Here is a 20,551-nt window from a genome sequence, read left to right on the forward strand (position 1 = left end):
CTCACAGACTTCCGGGGACCAGGTGGGCAGAGCAGGGACGGGGAGGGGAGGCCGGGTTACCATCACCATTGGGCACTTACGCTCCTGCGCACTCCATTTCTTTAGATGGTTGATCTCTTTCATTAGTTTTATCATTTCCTTGTGTAGGTCCTGTATACATTTTGTTATATTTATACATAAACAATTCTTTTCTTTTTTCCTTTTTTTTTTTTTTGGTAAGTGTTATTGCATTTTTAATGTCAAATTGTAGTTGTTCATTGCTGGTATCTATGAAAGCAATGGACTTCTGTTATTAACTTTTTCCTCTTTTTTTGAGAGGGAGTCTTGCTCTGTCACCCAGGCTGGAGTGCAGTGGCTCAATCTTGGCTCACTGCAACCTCTGCTAAAAGGGTTCAAGCAATTATCCTGTCTCAGCCTCCTGAGTAGCTGGTTCTACAGGCACCGGCCATCATGCCTGGCTAATTTTTGTATTTTTAGTAGAGATGGGGATTCACCATATTGGTTAGACTGGTCTCGAACTCCTGGCCTCAGGTGATCCACCGCCTTAGCCTCCCAAAGTGCTGGGATTACTGGCATGAGCCACCACGCCCAGTGCTGTATATTAACTTTGTATCTTGCAACTTTGCTATTTGTTCTAGTCGTTTTTTTTGAAGTTCTTTGAGATTTTCTCCAGAGACTATCACACTATCTGTGAGCAAAGAACGCTTTATTTCTTCCTACCTAATGTATAGACCTTTTCTTTCTTTTTCTTATCTTATTGCATTAGCTAGAAATCCAGTGTGATGTTGAATAGGAGTGGTGAGAGGGGACATCTTTGGCTTGTTTCTGACCTTCGCTGGAAGGTATCTAATTTCTCACTATTAAGCATGATGTTAGCGCTAAGGTTTTACAAATATTCTTTACCAAGTTGAGGAAATTCTCCTTTGTTCCTACTTTCTTGAGAGTTTTGTCATGAACAAGCATTAGATTTTCTCTTTACTTTTAACCTTTACAGTTAAAGTGGCTTCTTGTAGACAACAGATAGCTTTTTTTTATTCCTCTGACAACCTATTTTTAATTGGTACATTTATAGCATTTGTATTTAAAGTGATTATTGATATAGCTGGATTAATATCTACCATGTTTGTAATTATTTTCTATTCACTGCACTTGTTTCTTATTTATTTATTTATTTTGAGGTGGAGTTTCACTCTTGTTGCCCAGGCTGGAGTGCCATGGTACAATCTTGGCTCACTGCAACCTCCATCTCCCAGGTTCAAGCAATTCTTCTGCCTCAGCCTCCCAAGTAGCTGGGATTACAGGCATGCACCACCATGCCCAGCTAATTCTGATTGTTGTTTTTTGGGTGTTTTTTTTTAATGTGTGTGTGTGTGTGTGTGTTGGTGTTTTTTTTTGTTTGTTTGTTTGTTTTGTTTTGTTTTGTTTTTTGACAGAGTCTCACTTTTGTCACCCAGGGTGGAGTGCAGGGGTGTAATCTCATCTCACTGCAACCTCTGCCTCCCGGGTTCCAGTGATCCTCCTGCCTCAGCCTCCTGAATAGCTGGGATTACAGGCACCCATCACTATGGCTGGCTAATTTTTGTATTTTTAGTAGAGATGAGGTTTTGCTGTGTTGGCCAGGCTGGTCTGGAACTCCTGACCTCAAGTGATTCACCCACCTCGGCCTCCCAAAGTGCTGGGATTACAGGTGTGAGCCACCATGTTTAGCCTGAGTTTTTATTTTAATCTTACCAGAGCTGAGCTGTGTTTAAGATTTGCTATAGCTATAGGTGCCAAAGGCTTTGTTTTCCTTTAATTTCTTTGGCTTGTTTTTTTCTCCATGGTTAACTTCCGGTTTCCCTAAGAACTTCTTCTTAAAGTGTCTGTGTCTTATAGCTGTTTCAGTTGTAATTCATTGTTATTATACTGAAGACCTGTTGTGGTGGTGGAAAGAAAATGTTGGGGAGAGGAGGTATTCTATACTCTTATTATTAAATCTTAGTTTTTTAGTTGGCCTGAGCCCCTGGGCTGTGACCTTCAGAAGCATTTTTTGGCCCCATTATTTTTTCCCCTCTCCTTAAGTAAGACAGACAGGAAGGATGGAAGGGGTTGAGTTGTCTAATTGCCCCAGTCAAACAAGGCTCTGATAAAGTAGTTTCTCGAGAGAGTTGGCCTTTGTCACTGAGAAAGCTCTAGGGGTATTTCAAATGGTTATTTTTCCACTCTTTCTGTCTGGAACAGGGTTTTGTTTTTTTTTTCTCTGATCTTCCCAGTGTCAGTCTGGTCGGGTTCCTGGAGGTAAAACCCACTTAAGTATTGAAGGGAGACCTACAACTAGGCCCCCAGAAGTTTTTAATTTTCAAACAAGTTCATTCTTAATTTCCAGAAATTCATCAAAATTACTATTCAAGTGTTCCCAACAGTTCCTGGCTCCAGTGGTTTCTGCTTCAAGTAAGCTGATCTTGGCTGTATTCACTCATCTCCCCAGATTTCAGAGTGGCAGTTTGCCCTGTGACTTTAATTCTCTGAAGAGAATTAAGAAACATTGTTGACTTTCAGTTTGTTCAACTTATTTCATGGTGTGAGGATGGGTGTGACAACTTCCAAGCTCTTTATACATCAGAGCTGAAACCAGAAGTACCCCCTGCTGGTGTTTTAACATATCTGCCAAAGGCCTGCCTCCCAGTCATGCCTCCCAGTCATGGGACAGAGGGACAGAAAGTGCAGGGGAAGCAAAGCCAGGAGGAGCCAAACCCATGATAGGTCTGTTCAGTAGACCTGTCTCACTGCCCTGCAAAAAGGAGGCCTAACCAGGGGAAACCAAGGCCCTAGGGTAGAAGCCACAAGCTTCATGCCCAAGACCTCTCAGACTCCCTGTTCCTCTGCCAGCCCTGGCCTCCTGGATCCCCCTCTAGGGCTTGAATTGGGTTGCAGTGGAGGAGGAAGCATGGGGCACATGAGAGTGACTGAGGTTAAGCTGGCCAGGCAGACCCACGAAGCACTAGCTCCACCCCTCACTAACTGCAATACCTTGGCCTGGTCACTGCCCTTCTGGGGCCTCAGTCCCCATCTGTAAGATTATAAAATAACAGCACTATCCTGGTATAACTGTGGAAGGGAATAAAGTGCCTGGCACTGAGCCGGGCATACCCCAGTGTCATACAAACACATTTCCTTCTTCCCCCTACAGGAGTCACCTCCAGTCCAGTATCCCTGCCTTTGCACTGCTTTCTCTGACTCCTCACAGGTCAGCACCACCTTCCTTTCATCCCACCCCAGCCCAAGGGTCACCCAGAGGAGGGAAAGACGGAAGGCTGACAGCAAGTGACGAATGTTCATGGCGTTATGTGCCAACCACTCTTCTAAGCATGATGTATATATTTGCTTAGATATATGCACGAAAAAAAGGTATGATCTAGAAAATGTGTTACCTCAGAGCATGGGAACAAGGTCGTGAAAACAAGTTCTTGGTGAGATGCTGCCATTTCATCCGTCCTCGGTCTCTGCGCCTTTCGCAGAGCTTCCAGCAGCACTATGTTGGGTCAGAGCATCCGGAGGTTCACAACCTCTGTGGTCCGTAGGAGCCATTATGAGGAGGGCCCTGGGAAGAATTCGCCATTTTCAGTGGAAAACAAGTGGGCGTTACTAGTTAAGATGTGTTTATACTTTGGATCTGCATTTGCTGCACCCTTCCTTATAGTAAGACACCAACTGCTTAAATCATGAGGATGTTTCAGTTCATCCATTTAACAGATATGAAGAGCATTTTAAGAGATACAGCCTCTGGAAATGGATCAAACTCTAACTCATGTGGCATACTAGATATGTGTGTCAATAAACTTATGACATGAATGCTTAATGCCTCTTTTTTGAAATAGGGAATGTAATAATTGGCCATTTGCGTACTTTATTAATTTGGGTAACATTCCAGTATTACTCTGTGATTTAGCTTATTTAATGGTGTTAAACTGAGGTTATATTAAATTTTTGATTCCCAGGTCAGGATTTTGTTGGTAATATATACAATAAAAGGGAAATACAAATCAGAAAAAAAAAAAAAAGAAAAGAAAACGTGTTACCTCTGTATTACAGAAAAGGAAAACCAAGGTGCAGAGAAGTTTAGCAACTTCCAGGATCACAGTCAGTAAGTGGCAGAGCCTGGGTTAGAACCCAGAGCCCACAGTCTAGGAAAAGAAATAAAGGAAGTGAAGATCCTCTACCTTGGGAAGTGGCGACTCAGAAGGGTGAGAGCCTCCCACTCACTGTACTAGTTTGGCTGTGGGGTTTTAAGAACTGGAGGCTTCCTCCAGGGACCTCAAGTTCCAGGGTTAACCGAGGGGATGCTTGTGCCAATGAGGGAGCCAGAGCCCCCATGGAGCTGGACTGAGCATGGCGCAGATCCCAGATCCCCGTGATCCTGTAGTGGGAAGGGGTTGGAGATCTGCCCGTGTGCCTCACCCAGGACTTCTTGAACTTGAATGTGCTCACAAATCCCTGGGGATCTTATTAACATGTAGATTCAGATTCAGCAAGTCTTGAGTAGGGTCCACGATTCTGCATTTCTGATAGGCTCCCAGGCATTGTTGCTGCTGCTGGGCCAGGGATCACATTTGGAGAAGCAGTTTTCTATGGGACCCTGAATCTCTCTCAGGCCTCACTTCCTTCAGGCCTCTTCTTGCTTCTCTCACTCCACTTGCCTGATTCTCCAGTTCTGGAGTGAGGGTTCTCCCCACTGCTCCACCTCTTAGGCGTCAGGACAGCTTCTGAAGGGCATTTTAAGACAAGTTACCCAGGGAATGGCCAGCCAGCTACCATACTAGTTAGCCGGCATGGGCCAATCTATGAGTTGGGCCTAGCATCATCCATCACTTCTGAGATCCCAGAACTGTGGCTTCTGGTGAAAAAGCAGCATTTATATCACCTGTAAAATGGAGACGTTATCATAGAACCTGACCTCAATGGGTTGGCTTGAGGATTAAATGAGTTAGTATACACAAAGCAGTGAGCTCAGTACCCGGCACACAGTGAGCACTACTTAAGCCTTAGATCTCACTTTGTTGAATGACTTTTTAGCAGATGTGGGTTTGACATTGGCCCACAGATTATTGCATGCAGTGGTCCTCAAACTTCAGCATGCATCAGAATTGCCTGGAGGGCTTGTTAATCACAGATCCCTGGGCTGCACCCCAAGGTTTCTGATGTAGTAGGTGTGTAGTAGGGAGCCGAGGATCTGCACTTCTCTCAAGTTCCCAGGTGCTGCTCAGGCTGCTGGTCCAGGGACCAACTTTGAGAACCTCCGATCTAGGAGCAACCCCTGTCCCTGCCCCACGAGGAGCCTGAAGGCCAGAGCTGGCAGTGCTAGGCCAGGTCACACCCAGAGTTAGAAGCCTTACCAGCCAGGTATCCTGGGCTCCAAGGACACCAGAGAGGGGCTTGTCTGAGGCCTAAGGCCCCTCCGCAGGCCTCTCCCGCAGGCCTGCTGCCTCCTTCCTGGCCCAGTGCCCTGGCCCTCGGAAGGCCCCTCCGCCCAGCTTTGTTTGCATTCCTGGAGCCTGCGTCAGCCTGGGCAGCGGGCGTGTCTATGCGGGCTGGCCTGGTGCAGCTCTGATGGCTGGCCCTGCACTCCAGGCCTCCTGGGCTGGGGCGGCAGTGGCCACGCAGGGCTCACTTAGCAGGCCAGTGACTCATGCTTCCTCCCAGATTCCGGGAAATGCCTTCCTGCTGCTGCTGCTGCTTTTTTCTTGTTTAATGAGAAGTTCTCTGCAGACTCCCATGGCAACCTCAGGATGGGGAGGCAGGGGGAGGAGGAGGCCAAATCTGTTCCCAAGAGGGGCCCCAAGAATTCCCATCTCTCTCACACACGCACACACGCTCCCACCCTATTGCCAGCCCCGGCCTGAGTCCCCAACCCACCATGGTGCTTTGGTCCAGGAGGGCCAGCCCCAGAAATGCTTGCTTTTATTAAAAAGGAATGGCCTCACAAAGGCACAACTGTAGGAAAGGTTGTAATTTGCCCAAATAAAACTTAATTTGATCCATGAAATAGCTGTGGTTTATTGTGTAATAGATGTGCTATGTGTTTCCATTTAATAGAAGCCAATATAATAGGGGGCCAGTGGGGGCCTCCAGAGGCCCACCTCTTCCCCTACTCACAGTAGGGCCACACAGCCCGCTCCATTGTTGGGACCCTCCACCAGGAGAGGATGGAGAAGGGCTGGCCATAGACCTCTGGCCCAGACCACGGAGACTCATGGGAGAGACAGCTCAGGGACAGAACAAGTAAGAGTGCTTGAAGAGGAAAAAAAAGGAAAGAAATGAAAACCACCCTTTTTCCAAAGCAAAGGCTGCGGGTGCGTGAGTCTGAGGAGGGGGCCGTGGGGGCTGAGTCACTTTCCTGTCCACTGCTGGAACAGGAGGGCCTCTGCTAGGGGCTGTGGGAGAAAGAAGGCTGAATCTGTCACTTAGAGTATGTTGAGGGGATCCCTTTGAAGAAGCCTTCAGGGACAGTTCCTGGGACAATGGGCAGCTGCTTCAGCCCGCAGAGCCTGTGTGTGCTGCCTGTGCTCAGACTCAGAGCGAAGGTAATAGAAGCCGGGGGTAGGAGAAAGACAGGAATGGGGCTTAGCTGGGTCTGGTGAGGCTCCCAGAGATGGTCCCATCCAGCATCCCCTGCCCCCCACCACCCTGGTGGTCCAGACTGAGGCCCAGAGAGGATAAGTGAGTTGCACAAGCTCAGCTGGTCCTCATTCCATAAATTCTTAGTATACACTGGTGCTAGATCAGGATGGGGGTAGGGTGGGATGCCTGGCTGGTTTTATAGGACCCACCCCCAAGAGTGCTGAGCAACTGACAGAGAGCAGCAGGGGAAGGGAAAGCAGGTATTGCTCTAAGCACGTCGTGTGCATCATCTCATTTAATCCTCATGACAACCCAGTCTGGTAGGGATTGGTGGCCCCATTTTTCAGCTGAGGAAATTGAGGCCAGGGCGGTGGCTTGTCCAAAAATCACAGTTACCCCTCAACCCCCTGCTGCCTCTTGTGAGCGGAGACAGTATCCACCCCATCCTCCTGTCCTTCTGGGTTCTGGGACTCTGATCCCTACATCCAGGTTATTCCTCATTCATTCTTCCCATTGGGTGCTTTTCTTTAAAAAGGCCTTTATCTGGCTCATTGTAACCTTGGACAAACTTCTGAGCCTCGGTTTTCTGATTCATAAAGTGAGAACCGTATGCATCTCACAAGGGCTATTCTAAAGGTTAAATGAGATGCCACATGAAAAGCACCATAGCCAGGGCCTGGCATTTAGTGGGTACTCACAGGTACTCATTAAATCCATCTATTTCTAACAACCCCCATTGAGAATACCATATGCTAGGTAAGTTCTGGACATTAATAAGGGTGGGAGAATAACTGGGATTTGAATTTCAACTCTGCCATTTACTCACATGGTATTGGAACAGGTTCTCATCTTACCTTTCTGAGTCTCAGTTTCATCATCTGTAAAATGGGTATAACATTGCCCATCACAGGGATGATGGGACAATTAAATGAGATAATGGATGGCACATAAAAGGTGTTCAATAAACAATAGTTGTTATTTCATCATTATTATTATTGCTTCCTAAATGCTTTTCAGTGGGTGGCCTCCAGTGTACATGACCAACATGTCTAGTGTGATGCTGCCCCCTTAATCTTGGTCGTGTCGGCTCCTTTCACGAGAATTTTCAGTGTGTCTGTGAGCTGGAGTTTCTGCCCTGAGGCTGAGAGAACGCTCTGTGTCCTGTCTGCCCCAGAAAGAAATCACACATGAATTCAATGACTGAAGGAACGGAAGGCAGTTACCCTGGAAGCATTTGCAGGACACAGTCTTCTCTTTTGTTCTTCCAAGGAAATGCCACCGCACTGCCAAACCCACTGTTGGGTTGAGAAGGGCGGGTTTGTGGGGCAACAAAAGGGGGGGAACTTAGTCAGGGACAGCAACAGGAAGCCTTCTCTGAAAGCCAAATGAGAGATGAGATGCCCCCATCCCCTCACAAGGACCCTGGGGTGCTCCTCTCCTCCCCTGCTGCCTTGCCAAATCCCACCAGTGCCCACTGGACCACAGGGAGACCAGGAGGCCCAGTTAGAAAGCTGTGTAACGGCTTGTTCATCAAAAGTTGCCCCATGGGGCTTGTGTGACATCGCAGCCCTTGAAGACCGTGATTCACCCAAGGTCACAGCACATTTGTGTGTGTGTGTGTGCGTGTGCGTGTGTGTGTGTGTGTCTGCTACTTCCATATGTCGTGTGATCTTCCTTCATCTCAGTACCTCACAGGGGTGCTGCAGGGATCAAGGGAGGCAGTCATGTGTGGAAGTCCACTATTAAATTATACAAATCTGAGGATTTATTTATTTATTTATCTATTAGACGGAGTCTCGCTCTGTCGCCCACGCTGGAGTGCAGTGATGCGGTCTCGGCTCACTGTGACCTCTGCCTTCCAGGTTCAAGCGATTCTCCTGCCTCAGTCTCCCAAGTAGCTGGGACTACAGGCACGTGCCACCACGTCCCACTAATTTTTTGTATTTTTAGTAGAGATGGGGCTTCACCGCGTTAGTCAGGATGGTCTAGATCTCCTGACCTCATGATCTGCCTGCCTCGGCCTCCCAAAGTGCTGGGATTATAGGCGTGAGTCACCTCGCCTGGCCTGAGGATTTATTTATTGTCTTTTTTTTTTTTTTTTTTTTTTGAGACGGAGTCTCGCTCTGCCGCCCAGGCTGGAGTGCTGTGGCCGGATCTCAGCTCACTGCAAGCTCCGCCTCCCGGGTTCACGCCATTCTCCTGCCTCAGCCTCTGGAGTAGGTGGGACTACAGGCGCCCACCACCTCACCCGGCTAATTTTTTTTGTATTTTTTAGTAGAGACGGGGTTTCACCGTGTTAGCCAGGATGGTCCCGATCTCCTGACCTCGTGATCCGCCCGTCTCGGCCTCCCGAAGTGCTGGGATTACAGGCTTGAGCCACCGCGCCCGGCCTTATTGTCTTTTAATAGAGTCAAACTTCAACTAAGCAGAGCACTGGCAGCCAGAGATGTTTAATTGAGATTTAATGGCAAATCCTTTTTGTTCAACATTTATTGTGGAGAAACCTTTTATAATTATAATTCATAATGAAGTTTAATAGAATGAAAATGATATATGATCCATGTAGAAAATTTTTAAAATGTGGGAAACTATAAAAGAAAAAGATTGCAAAAATCATTCCTAACTTCATATATGCATGCATTTGTATCATTAATATTATTATTATAAATTTGCATGCATATATACACCATTTCATTCTGCTAGGGGCTGAATTCAGTGCTTACTACATTATCTATGTGTATATGTATAAATGAAGTATCATGTTACACATATGTATGTTTATCACCTGCTTTTTTTCCCATTCAGCATTATTTAATGATAATTTTTCTATATAATAAAAAATACTCTAAAACATGATACTTTTCTTTATAACAATAATACATGTGTATGGTAAGGTAACTAGTCCGGAAAAACAGAAAGTAGAAAGAAAAAATCCAGTTGTATCTCCATCTCCCCCCGCCATTCCCCAAATGCAAGTGCCATTAACAATGAAGCATAATTTTTAAAAGCTGTATAATCTTTTGACACATAGATGTGCCATCATTTCTGTAATTTCCTATTATGGGACATGTAGACTGCTTCAGCATTTTTTCCGTTATAGAAAAATGAATATTTCTCAGGAAAGATCCCCAGAGGCAGCACTGCTGGAACAAAGGGTACAAACATTTTTAAGGCTTTTGATCCAGATTGAGAAACTGATTTCCTGAAAGCAGCTGCCATTATAGCCTCATCCGCATGGAAGGAGAACATGCTTTTCGCCCATCTCATTCTATCTCAGCCCCACTGAGCATGACTTTAAAAAAAAATACTTTGACCAAAGTGATCAGTGAAAAACAACATCCCCCTCTTGTAATGGAATCTTTTGTTTTCTACTGAGATTAAGCATTTTTCCATGTATTTAGCCACTGAAATTTTCCCTCTTGATTTCCTTTTTACATCCATTGCCCGTTTTTTCTCATTCTGGGTTTTAGACTCTTTTTCTTTTTGATTTGTAAGTGCTCTTTACATATTTCTTTTTATTTTTATTCTATTTATGATGTGTTTTGATGTACAGAAGTTTCCAATTTTAAGTATTCAAATATACGCATCTTTTCCTTTATAATTCCTTCCATTACTGCTGTGCCTAGAGAAGCCCTTCCCATCCAGAGATCAAAATCACGAACATTTTATGTTAGTTATTTTATGATTTCATTGTTTTCACATTTTGCAGTCTCATCCATCTGGAATTTATTCTGCTCTGTAGTGTGAGGTGAACATGGAGCTATTTGCTCCCCACCCCACCTCCCTCCACCATCTCCTCGGTTTCCCCTGCTCCACTTCTTAAGCAAATCTCCCTTTCCAGGGGAGTTCTGTGCAATGCAGCAGCTCCAGGCACTGTGCCATCACCATCTGAAGACCCCTCAGTCCTCCAGCATCACCTACATTTGCCCACCATGTGCCATGGTCCTCGCCTCCTCCTGGGGACACAGACCCCAATACAACACAGTTGCCACTCTCAGGCAGCTCCCAGGCTAGGGAGACAGGAGTTCTGTAAACAGACAGTCACAATAGCATGTGCCAAAGGCTGGAACAAGGACAGGTGTCTGGGGGCTGTGCGAGCCCTCGGAGAGGACTCAAGGTCTACCTGTGCCAGGTGAGGAGAGAGCTGTTGGGGGATGCATCCCTGAGGAAGGGACAGGTAAGCAGGAGCATTGAGAAGCAAAATAGTAAAAGACTCCAAAACACACAACCAACAGGTAGCTCCAGGGGATCACAGTGGCTGGGCCTGAGTGGGAGGAGACAATTGTCACTATATGCCATTTGGTCCACATGCATGTATCTCCTAATAAAAACATTAAATGTTCACAAGAATCACCATTTTAAATGAACAGAAAAGAATTTCCTTTCCGCAGTTCACCAGTGGAGTGGGTGAAGGGCCTTCTAGGAAGAACAGAAGCAAAGGCTTGGGGTCACAAACCGGGAAGGCATGACAGCTCAGCCTAGGGAGGGTGAGAAGCTGCAGACTAGGAAGGGCCTTCTATTCGCCGGGAAGAGCTCAGGCTTCGACGGGCAGCCATGGAAGGCTTTGCAAGAGCATTGTCTTGGCCAAGGCTGAATTTTAGGAGGATCCATCTTTCTAAAATTGGCTGCATCATAGAAAGAGGAACAAAAGTCACCCTGGGGTAAGCAGAGGGACCCAGGATGAAACAGCTATGGTGATGTCACAGAGAGATGATCATGTACTCAGAGCCATAGTGGTCTGGGGCTACCTCTTCCAGCCCGGAAGAAGGTGAACATGTGGACACCTGGCGTTTAGTCACTTTGGGATCCTACCATGGGGGAGGATTCTGGGTCTGCTCTGCTGAGGCCCCAGCCTCAGTGTGTTTGCCTTCTTTGGGCGTGAGAGTTAGGGGGCTAGAAAAGTTGAGGAGCCCCAAAACAACTAGTCTCTGTAGCAAGAAAGATCTCAGTCCAAACCCTGACTCTGTCTCTTATTTCTCATGAGAAATTACTGAGATCCTGCCATCCTCATTTTTCTATATCTGCACAACAGGACAAAGGGGTTAGTGTGAGTACCCAGTGGTAACTATCCCATTAGAGAATGTATGTAAGATTCCATGTGCATGGGCTTCCATTATGTTATATGTAAAGTACAATACCACTGCTCTAAACAGGAGGAGTGCTTTAAAAGGAGAGTCTAGGCCAGGCACGGTGGCTCATGCCTGTGATCCCAGCACTTTGGGAGGCCGAGGTGGGTGGATCACCCGAGGTCAGGAGTTTGAGACCAGCTTGGTCAACATGGCAAAACCCTGTCTCTACTAAAAATATAAAAAAATTAGCTGGACGTGGTGATGCCACCTGTAATCCAGCTACTCAGGAGGCTGAAGCATGAGAATCGCTTGAACCCAGGAGGCGAAGGTTGCAGTGAGCCAAGGTTGCACCACTGTACTCCAGCCTGGGCAACAAGAGCGAAACTTCGTCTAAAAAAAAAAAGGAGAGTCTAGAAGATGCACTGCTTAACTCAAAGCCATATCTGGGATTTCAGGCACAAGAAGGCAGCTCATGAGAAAACCCTGGCCCAGACTCTGATTAGCCCTTTCCACTCTGCTCCGTCCATCCCAGGCCCTCTGGCAAGCCTTTCATTCTCTCCTGGGCCATGTCTCAGACCACATCACTGTCCACATCAGTACTTCCCATTTTCCAAAGCACTTTCCTGCTCCTGAGCTCATTTTTTCCTCACCACAAGACCTAAGCATGTCTTAGACCCATTTCACAGATGAGGCAACGGAGATTCCCCTACCAGTAGGGGGCATTAGGGAGCCCATTGGCTGCTCCATGCCCCGCCCCCCTACCCCCAGCCTTCTAAGCCTCTCCAGGCTTAGATCTGGTGGTATCCGGAACCAAGAGACATGAAATGCTACAGGCCAGGGTCTGTGGGGCACGTGAAAGAATGCCAGCACTTTGGATAAGGGAAAAAACTACTGAGGCCGAATTTAGGGGGCACTGGAACTGAAGTCAGGCAGACCTGGTCACAACCCAGTGCCAACACTTGGCCGTGTGACCTTAAGCAATCGCTTGACTTCTCTGATCTTTTGCTTCTCCCCTGCAAAGCAGGCACTATCCCACTGAAACTGAAGCATTACTGTGAGCATAAAACAAGAGGCCTGATGGTGCAAGAGTTATCTCTTACCTGTGTAACAAATTATGTGTCTTTGAAGAGACTGCCTAAGGGCAGTCAGTCCAATCTGTCCTGTTTGTCTACACCACCAGTCAGGTACCATTCATCATTCCATGAAATGATGCATGCCCCGCCGCCTTCCAAGGCGTCTGTCGAACAATGTGTGTGGGGCGGGGCAGACATCCATAAGTGCTGACAGGTGTTTTGTATGGGAGGTGCAGGAGCTGGGCTATCTCATGCTATTTCCTTTAACTTCTTAGTTTTTCAGTAAGGTTAAGGGAAATGGCAACCAGATAATGGTTAGAGCTGTCTGGTGCAGGATGATCAACCCAGCAGTTATTAAATTTAAGGCACTTGCAACAGTTTGGGAGAGCTGCACCAGGACATCTTCCATTGTGAGAAAGCCTCCTGAAATCTAAAGTGTCCACCCTTTCCCAGGTGCTGGGGTGTTGCTTTTCTTCCACTAACCCGAAAGCAGTGTGTTGCATTGCAGTAGCTGTAACTTCACCTTTTTTCCGATTGTGCCTTACTTGTATCCAGACTTTTCTTCCAGAAGGGTCCGGTACAAGAGCAACAGGATATTTTTATAAAATTTAGACAGAATTCAGTTTGAATCCCCAAGAGACCAGCATGGGCAACATGGCAAAACCCCATCTCTACAAAAATACAAAAATTAGCCGGGTGTAGTGGTGTGTGTGTGTGGTCCCAGTTACTCGGGAGGGAGGAGGTAGGAGGATCGCTTGAGCCTGGGAAGTCAAGGCTGCAGTGAACCTCTTGGCCAAACTATCAACTGCAGGTTGTATCGACTAGGCTGGCCATTCAGGAGAAGTAAGAAGTATAAGGCCCAGGAACTGTTAGAGCAGAATCTCAAATTTTCAAAATTGATTTTTTTTTTTTTTTTTTTTTTTTTTTTTGAGCCAAGGTTCTCACCTTGGTGCCAGGCTGGAATGCAGGGGTGCAATCTTAGCTGACGGCAGCCTCAACCTCCCAGGCTCTCTCGAGTAGCTGGAAACATAGGCAAGTACCATCATGCCCGGCTAATTTTTGTATTTTTGTAGAGATGGAGTTTTGCTATGTTGCCCAGGCTGATCTCGAACTCCTGTGCTCAAGCGATCCACCCACCTTGGCCTCCCAAAATGCTGGTGTTGCAGGCATGAGCCACCATGCCCAGTCTCAGAATTGGTCTTTATAAACCCCCCACCTCTTTCATCCTGGTCATTACCCAGAAAGTGGCCAAGAGTAAATGATCTCTTTCTGGACAGCCAGAATCAATGACCAAACTGCCTTATTCAGGTGTGTAGACTAGGAGATGGTGAGACAGAGTTGGAAACCTCTACCCAAATTTTGAGGAGGTTGTTCCAACACTCAGCCGTATTGGATGCCGGTGGATGGCAGGAAGCATGGAAGGTCATCGAATACCTTGATGGTCAGCCCATTGTTGGGTGCTTTCTGCAATCAAACGTACTCTCTTTTTTTTTTTTTTGAGATGGAGTTTCACTCTTGTGGCCCAGGCTAGAGTGCAATGGCACAATCTCGGCTCACTGCAACCTCTGCCTTCTGGGTTCAAGCGATTCTCCTGCCTCAGCCTCCCAAGTAGCTGGGATTACAGGCGCCTGCCACCACACTCAGCTAATTTTTGTATTTTTAGTAGCGACGGGGTTTCACCATGTTGGTCAGGCTGGTCTTGAACTCTCGACCTTAAGCAATCCGCCTGCCTCAGCCTCCCAAAATGCTGGGATTACAGGCGTGAGCCACCATGCCCAGCCCAAATGCACTCTTATCAAGCTATAAATTGTCCAGAAAGCTGAAGACAAGACAGATAAGTTTCAAGGATCACAAAGTTGCAGCTGGAATTGGCCAGTGAGATTGCAACAGCAATGCCAGAACCTGAAAACGTGTCAAGAGAAGTGAGGCAGCCAACAATAGCTACCAGATGGGGTCCAAGGTTCAAGGTAGTCAATCCGCTACAAGCAGACAGAGGCCATGCCCACTGAAAGACATCCAGGTCAGCTTTTGGCAGGAGTCACGAGTCTGGCAGGCAATGGTAGAAGCATGGAGTCCTTTACTTAGTGTATCTCTATGAGGTAGAGGTATTGACAGGTCTGATAGGATGACAGGTCTAGGCAGCAATGGGGGCAGTCTGAGCAGAGCCAGCTTGCCAGTCAGTCTCATCAGAGAACAGGCCCTTATGATGGGCATCTACAGGAGTGACCCAGGTAATTCAATCAGCAGCCTCAAATGTTTCCAGTTGGTGACCCCAAAGAGGGATGTCTTTAATCTGCTAGTCTGTAGTTTTCCAAGTGGCAGATCAAACAACCAAGCCGTGGGCTACATCCAAGAGTCAGTAAAAATATCGCAAGCTTCATCAAAGGGAGTTGGCCTGAGCTGTGAAAACAGCATGAATTTCTGCTCATTTCTGGTTCCACAGAGCTGACACTGAGGTTGGACAGCCATAGCAGCCTGGTGGACACCGTTGGGTTTTGGCTCAGTTGAACCATCAGTGAACCAGGTCAAGTCATTTGGGGGATCCTCTGTGGATCAAGGTCCACATTGAGCCAGCAGCTTTGCTTCAGATGGTGTAGGGTGGGATCAAGTTTCCCCACAGGGATGTAAAACTGAGATGCTGCTGGGGCCAGGTGAACTATGTTGTTGAGTCTACCATTCCCATTGGATGAATAGAACTTGGCCTTTCCCACCTTGTTAGTCACTGAATCTGAGTTGACCCACCCCAAATGGGAATATCAGACCATGCAGTCACAAGGCCCCTGTTTGGTTAGGTGTTCAATTTCACTAAGCCCAGTAGCAAGCTAACAGACAATTTATAAAGGAGTATAAATCATATAAAGCTTCTCCCTTTAGCCAGAAGCTTTGATCAGCAAAATCACCTGTCACATTTTGTTCTTATAGCTCAAAGGGGTCATCAGGATTGTGGGGCCCCAAAGGTATCAGCATTTCTCTGTGTATGAACTTTCCCCATTGAGATATCTCAATGACCCTTATGGGACAGGGAAGCACGAGCATCAGATCGCCAATTCCTGCCAGCCATTTAGATGTAGAAGCCACAATAGCAGTATATTGACGTGGCCCAAAGTATCATGTTAGCTTCCCTTCCCCTCAGTGAACCTACTCAAGTACATTAGTTGAATCCAGGCTCCCCTCCCACCATGGGTAGGATGTTGATTTGGCTGCCTGTCTCCCACAAACCCATAAAGATTTGAGTTCTTCTCCTCTCTAAAGCTCCTTGGGGTGCTTGAATGAGAGCAACTTTAGCCCCCTTGGGAACAAGAAGACTTTAGCCCCATCCCAATCTTTTTCTTTCTTTTTTTTTTTTTTCAGGCGGAGTCTCACTGTGTCGCCAGGCTGGAGTGCAGTGGCTCGATCTCAGCTTACTGCAACCTCTGCCTCCCAGGTTCAAGCAATTCTCCTGCCTCAGCCTCCTGAGTAGCTGGGACTACAGGCATGCGCCACCACACCCAGCTAATTTTTGTATTTTTAGCAGAGACAGGGTTTCACCGTGTTGGCCAGGATGGTCTTGATCTCTTGACCTCGTAATCCACCCACCTCAGCTTCCCAAAGTGCTGGGATTACAGGTGTGAGCCACCACGCCCGGCCCCACCCCAATCATCTTACTCCTTAGATCAGTTGAGGTTGTGGTAGCAGAGGAGGGAGCAATCAGAGATGTGAAGGGAGAGAGTGCTTTGGTGCCAGTAAGCAAGGTGCATTCACTTTTGGCTTCAACCAGCATGGTGGTTGCTTATGGCCCAGCTAAGCCCTATATTGGGACATTCTAATGTTAGTGTATTAGGACATTCTTGCATTGCTTTAAAGAAATACCTGAATGGCCGGGCGCGGTGGCTCAAGCCTGTAATCCCTGCACTTTGGGAGGCCGAGACGGGCGGATCACGAGGTCAGGAGTTCGAGACCATCCTGGCTAACACGGTGAAACCCCGTCTCTACTAAAAAAAAATACAAAAAGCTAGCCGGGCGAGGTGGCTGGCGCCTGTAGTCCCAGCTACTCGGGAGGCCGAGGCAGGAGAATGGCGTAAACCCGGGAGGCGGAGCTTGCAGTGAGCTGAGATCTGGCCACTGCACTCCAGCTCGGGCGACAGAGCGAGACTCCGTCTCAAAAAAAAAAAAAAAAAAAAAAAAAAAAAAAAAAAAAAAAAAAAAAGAAATACCTGAATGTCTAAGACCAGGTAATTTATGAGAAAAGATGTTTAATTGGCTCATGGTTCTGCAGGCTGGACAGGAAAACATGGGGCCCACACCTGCCTCTGGGGAGGCCTCAGGAAGCTTTCACTCGTGGCAGAAGACAAAGTGGGAGCAAACCCGTCACATGGTGAAAGCAGGAGGAAAGAGTAAGGGAGAGGTGCCACACACTTTTAAACAACCAGGTCTCACCACTCTCACAAAGACAGCACCAAGCCATGAGGGATCCGCCACCACGATCCAAACACCTCCCACCAGGCTGCATCTCCAGGACTAGAGATTACAATTCAACATGAGATTTGGGCAGGGACAAATATCCAAACTATCTTACAGTCATCGTTGTTGACACCTCTAGCTTAGTTTTAGTGATACCTTGACTCAGTGGCTGTAGCCACATTACTTTCTGGCTGGGGCCACGGGATTTATGCCCATAGGCTAAGTTGGGCCTGACCTGCAGACAGTGCAGCAACTTGTTAAAGGAGATCACCTGAATCCAGGGCATGTGCTGCCCCAAATGTAAGATCTTTCAACTTCTTATGTGGTTTCAACATAACGACTAGGAGAGTTTTCCAGGTGGTGGGTTGATAGCAAAAATTTGTCTAGATTTCTTTGGCTCAATTTCTCATTCTCTAATGGGTCACCATTGGTATTGCAAACCCAACATGAAGGATTAAGAGCCCTAATACCAGCCGGCCGTGGTGGCTCATGCCTGTAATCCTAGCACTTTGGGAGGCCGAGGCTAGCGGATCACCTGAGGTCAGGAGTTTGAGACCAGCCTGGCCAACATGGTGAAACCCCATCTCTACTAAAAATACAGAAATTAGCTGGGCGTGGTGGCGTATGCCTGTAATTCCAGCTACTCGGGAGGCTGAGGAATAGCTTGAACCCTCGAGGCAGAGGTTGCAGTGAGCTGAGATCGCGCCACTGCACTCCAGCCTGGGTGACAGAGCAAGACTCTGTCTCAAAAAACAAACAAACAAACAAACAACAAAAACAAACAAACAAAAACCCTAATGCCTACCAATTCTTCATCTCTGGTTTCCTCTAGGAGTTTGTTTGTTTCAGAGAAATCTTCCCAAGCAGGCCAAAACTCCCGTATATTCCCTTAGAGCAGCCAGGGCCCATGGTAAAAACAATAACAACAACAACAACAAATAAATAACAAAAAAACTGAGACCTATTGCTGTCATCTCCAAATGGATGGCATCTCCAGTTGGCATGTTAGAGGGCAGGAGGGGCTGAGTGCTGTCCTTCTTCCTTCATAAGCATCATGTGCTCATCTCCGCATCTCCCAAGTGAACCTGCCTAAGTTGTAACAACCCTTCTGGTTTCTGCCCACAGTAGGAGTGAGTTTGCCTCCCTTCACTCTCTGTGTATGTGGCCATCTCTGTAATTGCTATCTGAAAGGCAGTGCCACCTTCTGCCCACCCAGGACAAAGCTTAGTGCTTCTTTGTTTCAGTGGCGGGGGGGAGCAGGGATTGAGGCTGGCGATTAGATTGGTGAGGAAGCCCAGAGAAGAGTTAACAACCACCAAGGCACTGTTTTGGCAGCTGTCTTTGAACCTACTTCCCAGTACTCAGCCTGCAACCACCTCTCCAATTCCTTCTCATTAACAAGCATTAAAACAAAATAGTGGGCTACTTATTGCCCATGTGACCATACAATTTGATTAGTATGTTTGGTGCTGATTTCCGTGGACTGCCCTCAAATTGCATGAATTGGTTTGTGAGACCCTCATCTTTCCTCTTCAAGAAAGCTATTTCTCTGTCAGCACCCCATCCTGATCATCAAAACTGTCAAGAACTGTGAAGAATCTGAGATTTTATCCATTTTTTAAATAAGATAAGAAGTTAGCTTGTCACTGTTTCATGAAAGACGTGAGAAGACACAAGACTCCTGGGTCAGAGACAAAGGACTTCTTTCTGTTCCTCATGACACAGAATGAGCATCATCATAGTTTCCCTTGTGATGCCAAGAGAGACAGGTGATACCTGCACACTCAGTGGAGGTGCCTTACAGGAGAGGAACCCTGGACCTAGGGAACCCAAATCTTTTATAATGGGCAGTAAAGATGCCTGCCCATTGCATCAAAGGGAGACACTATATCTTCTAATGCCTGTGGCTATCATATATCCTTTAAAAGATGGTCCAGAACAAAGGCCATCAGTGCTTCTGCTTGCAATATTTGCAGAGAGACCCATGGAGAATTGTCTCTAAATGCGATATGCTTTCTCATTTGATTCCTACATGGTAGACGATATCATCCCCATTTTACATATGAGAAAACCAAGGCTCGGGGGAAACATGAAATGCCTAAATTCACACAAACTGGAAAACGATGGAGCCAGGATTCAAACCTGTGTCCACTTTCACTTCTCTCTGAAGCTGGCCCCTCCATCATCATCAGCAGCTCAGGCATAAGGCTTGATGGAGAAGGTAGAGAAATCTCTCTGTCCAAGGATGGTTTTCACTGGCTTTGTGGACTTCAGGTACCTAGTGTCTCCTCTTTCCCCAACAACGGAAAATTCAAGAACAAACTTACCTCAAAGGCCTTTGGTTTCTCCTGGTCACTTGGGAGCCCACCCCCAAGGCTTAGAAACTGTCACAGAAGATGTGTGATGACATCTCCTGCTTCCTCTGGGCCTGGGCCAGCCCTCACCTAGCAGAGCACCCAGGCTCAGACTCGGACAGAACAAAGTTTCCCAGACATATGGATTGACAATTCCTCAATTTAAAAATCTGCGTGGCTTAAGTCTTTTCTGCAAGCTATGACAAGGACACCTCTCATCACGGCCAGGGTACAGCAGGGATCCTAGGTGTGGGCCCAGATGGTGCCAAGGGGCCCTAGGAGCTAGACCTCAGAGCCCCTGGGCCCTAGAGTGAAGTGGGTTCAGGAGCCACCAGGACAGACCCAGTGCCATTCAGCTTTTTGGGGGACCTGATGTGGCTTTTGACATTCGTTGATGTTATATTTGGGGCAGCACAAAGCAGAGAATTCTTAAAGGGTCAAAATAGTTGTCATCAGGGCCAGGAATGGCAAACATCCTTGCCCCATCGGTAGAGAAGGAAAGGAAATAAGGGACGGGAGCAGTCAGCAATTCCAAAAGATCAGCTTCTAATACACACACTGTACTTGGAAAACACCAAAATGCTGCCCATTTTAGGCAGCTTAAGGAACTTGGCCAACATTGAATGGCCTATTTTGGAAGAGATTTTTTTTCCTCCTCTGCAAAGACTCATGAATAGTTGTATTTCTGTTAAAATGGTAACGAAAATGCATCTTGGACTGTGCGAATACATGCAGTGGTGTTTATGTGCATGTTTTCCTAGGCATTCCAAAAACTCCATTTTGTTCATTGCTCAATGATGAGAAATAGAAAGCAAAACTATTTTGAAAATAAACATTTCCAATTTGCTGGTTCAAGCAGAACTGACCCAAAAAACTGGCAACAGACATAATATTTTATGTATTTAATTTTTTTTAATTATAGAGACAGAGTCTCACTATGTGGCCCAGGCTGGACTCAAACTCCTAGGCTCAAGTGATCCTCCCACCTCAGCCTCCTAAGTAGCTGGGACTATAGGCG

At 46.8% G+C, this 20,551-nt stretch overlaps 1 protein-coding gene and 1 long non-coding RNA gene across 2 annotated transcripts; one reads left to right on the top strand and one right to left on the bottom strand.

Moving 5' to 3' along the window:
* Positions 1-3,066: 3,066 nt before the first annotated feature.
* On the bottom strand, positions 3,067-5,508 carry LOC115897657. Its single transcript, XR_004057420.1, has 3 exons — positions 5,373-5,508; positions 4,059-4,900; positions 3,067-3,410 (listed from the first exon to the last, which is right to left on the bottom strand). It is a non-coding gene; the product is annotated as an uncharacterized LOC115897657 (long non-coding RNA).
* Positions 3,514-3,749, top strand: LOC115897656 (cytochrome c oxidase subunit 7C, mitochondrial). Its single transcript, XM_030931188.1, has one exon. It carries the CDS (start codon positions 3,514-3,516, stop codon positions 3,703-3,705), a length of 192 nt encoding a protein of 63 aa, XP_030787048.1. The 3' UTR covers positions 3,706-3,749.
* Positions 5,509-20,551: the final 15,043 nt, after the last annotated feature.

The sequence above is a fragment of the Rhinopithecus roxellana genome, chromosome 5 (assembly GCF_007565055.1).
Source record: "Rhinopithecus roxellana isolate Shanxi Qingling chromosome 5, ASM756505v1, whole genome shotgun sequence".
Lineage (NCBI taxonomy): Eukaryota > Metazoa > Chordata > Mammalia > Primates > Cercopithecidae > Rhinopithecus > Rhinopithecus roxellana.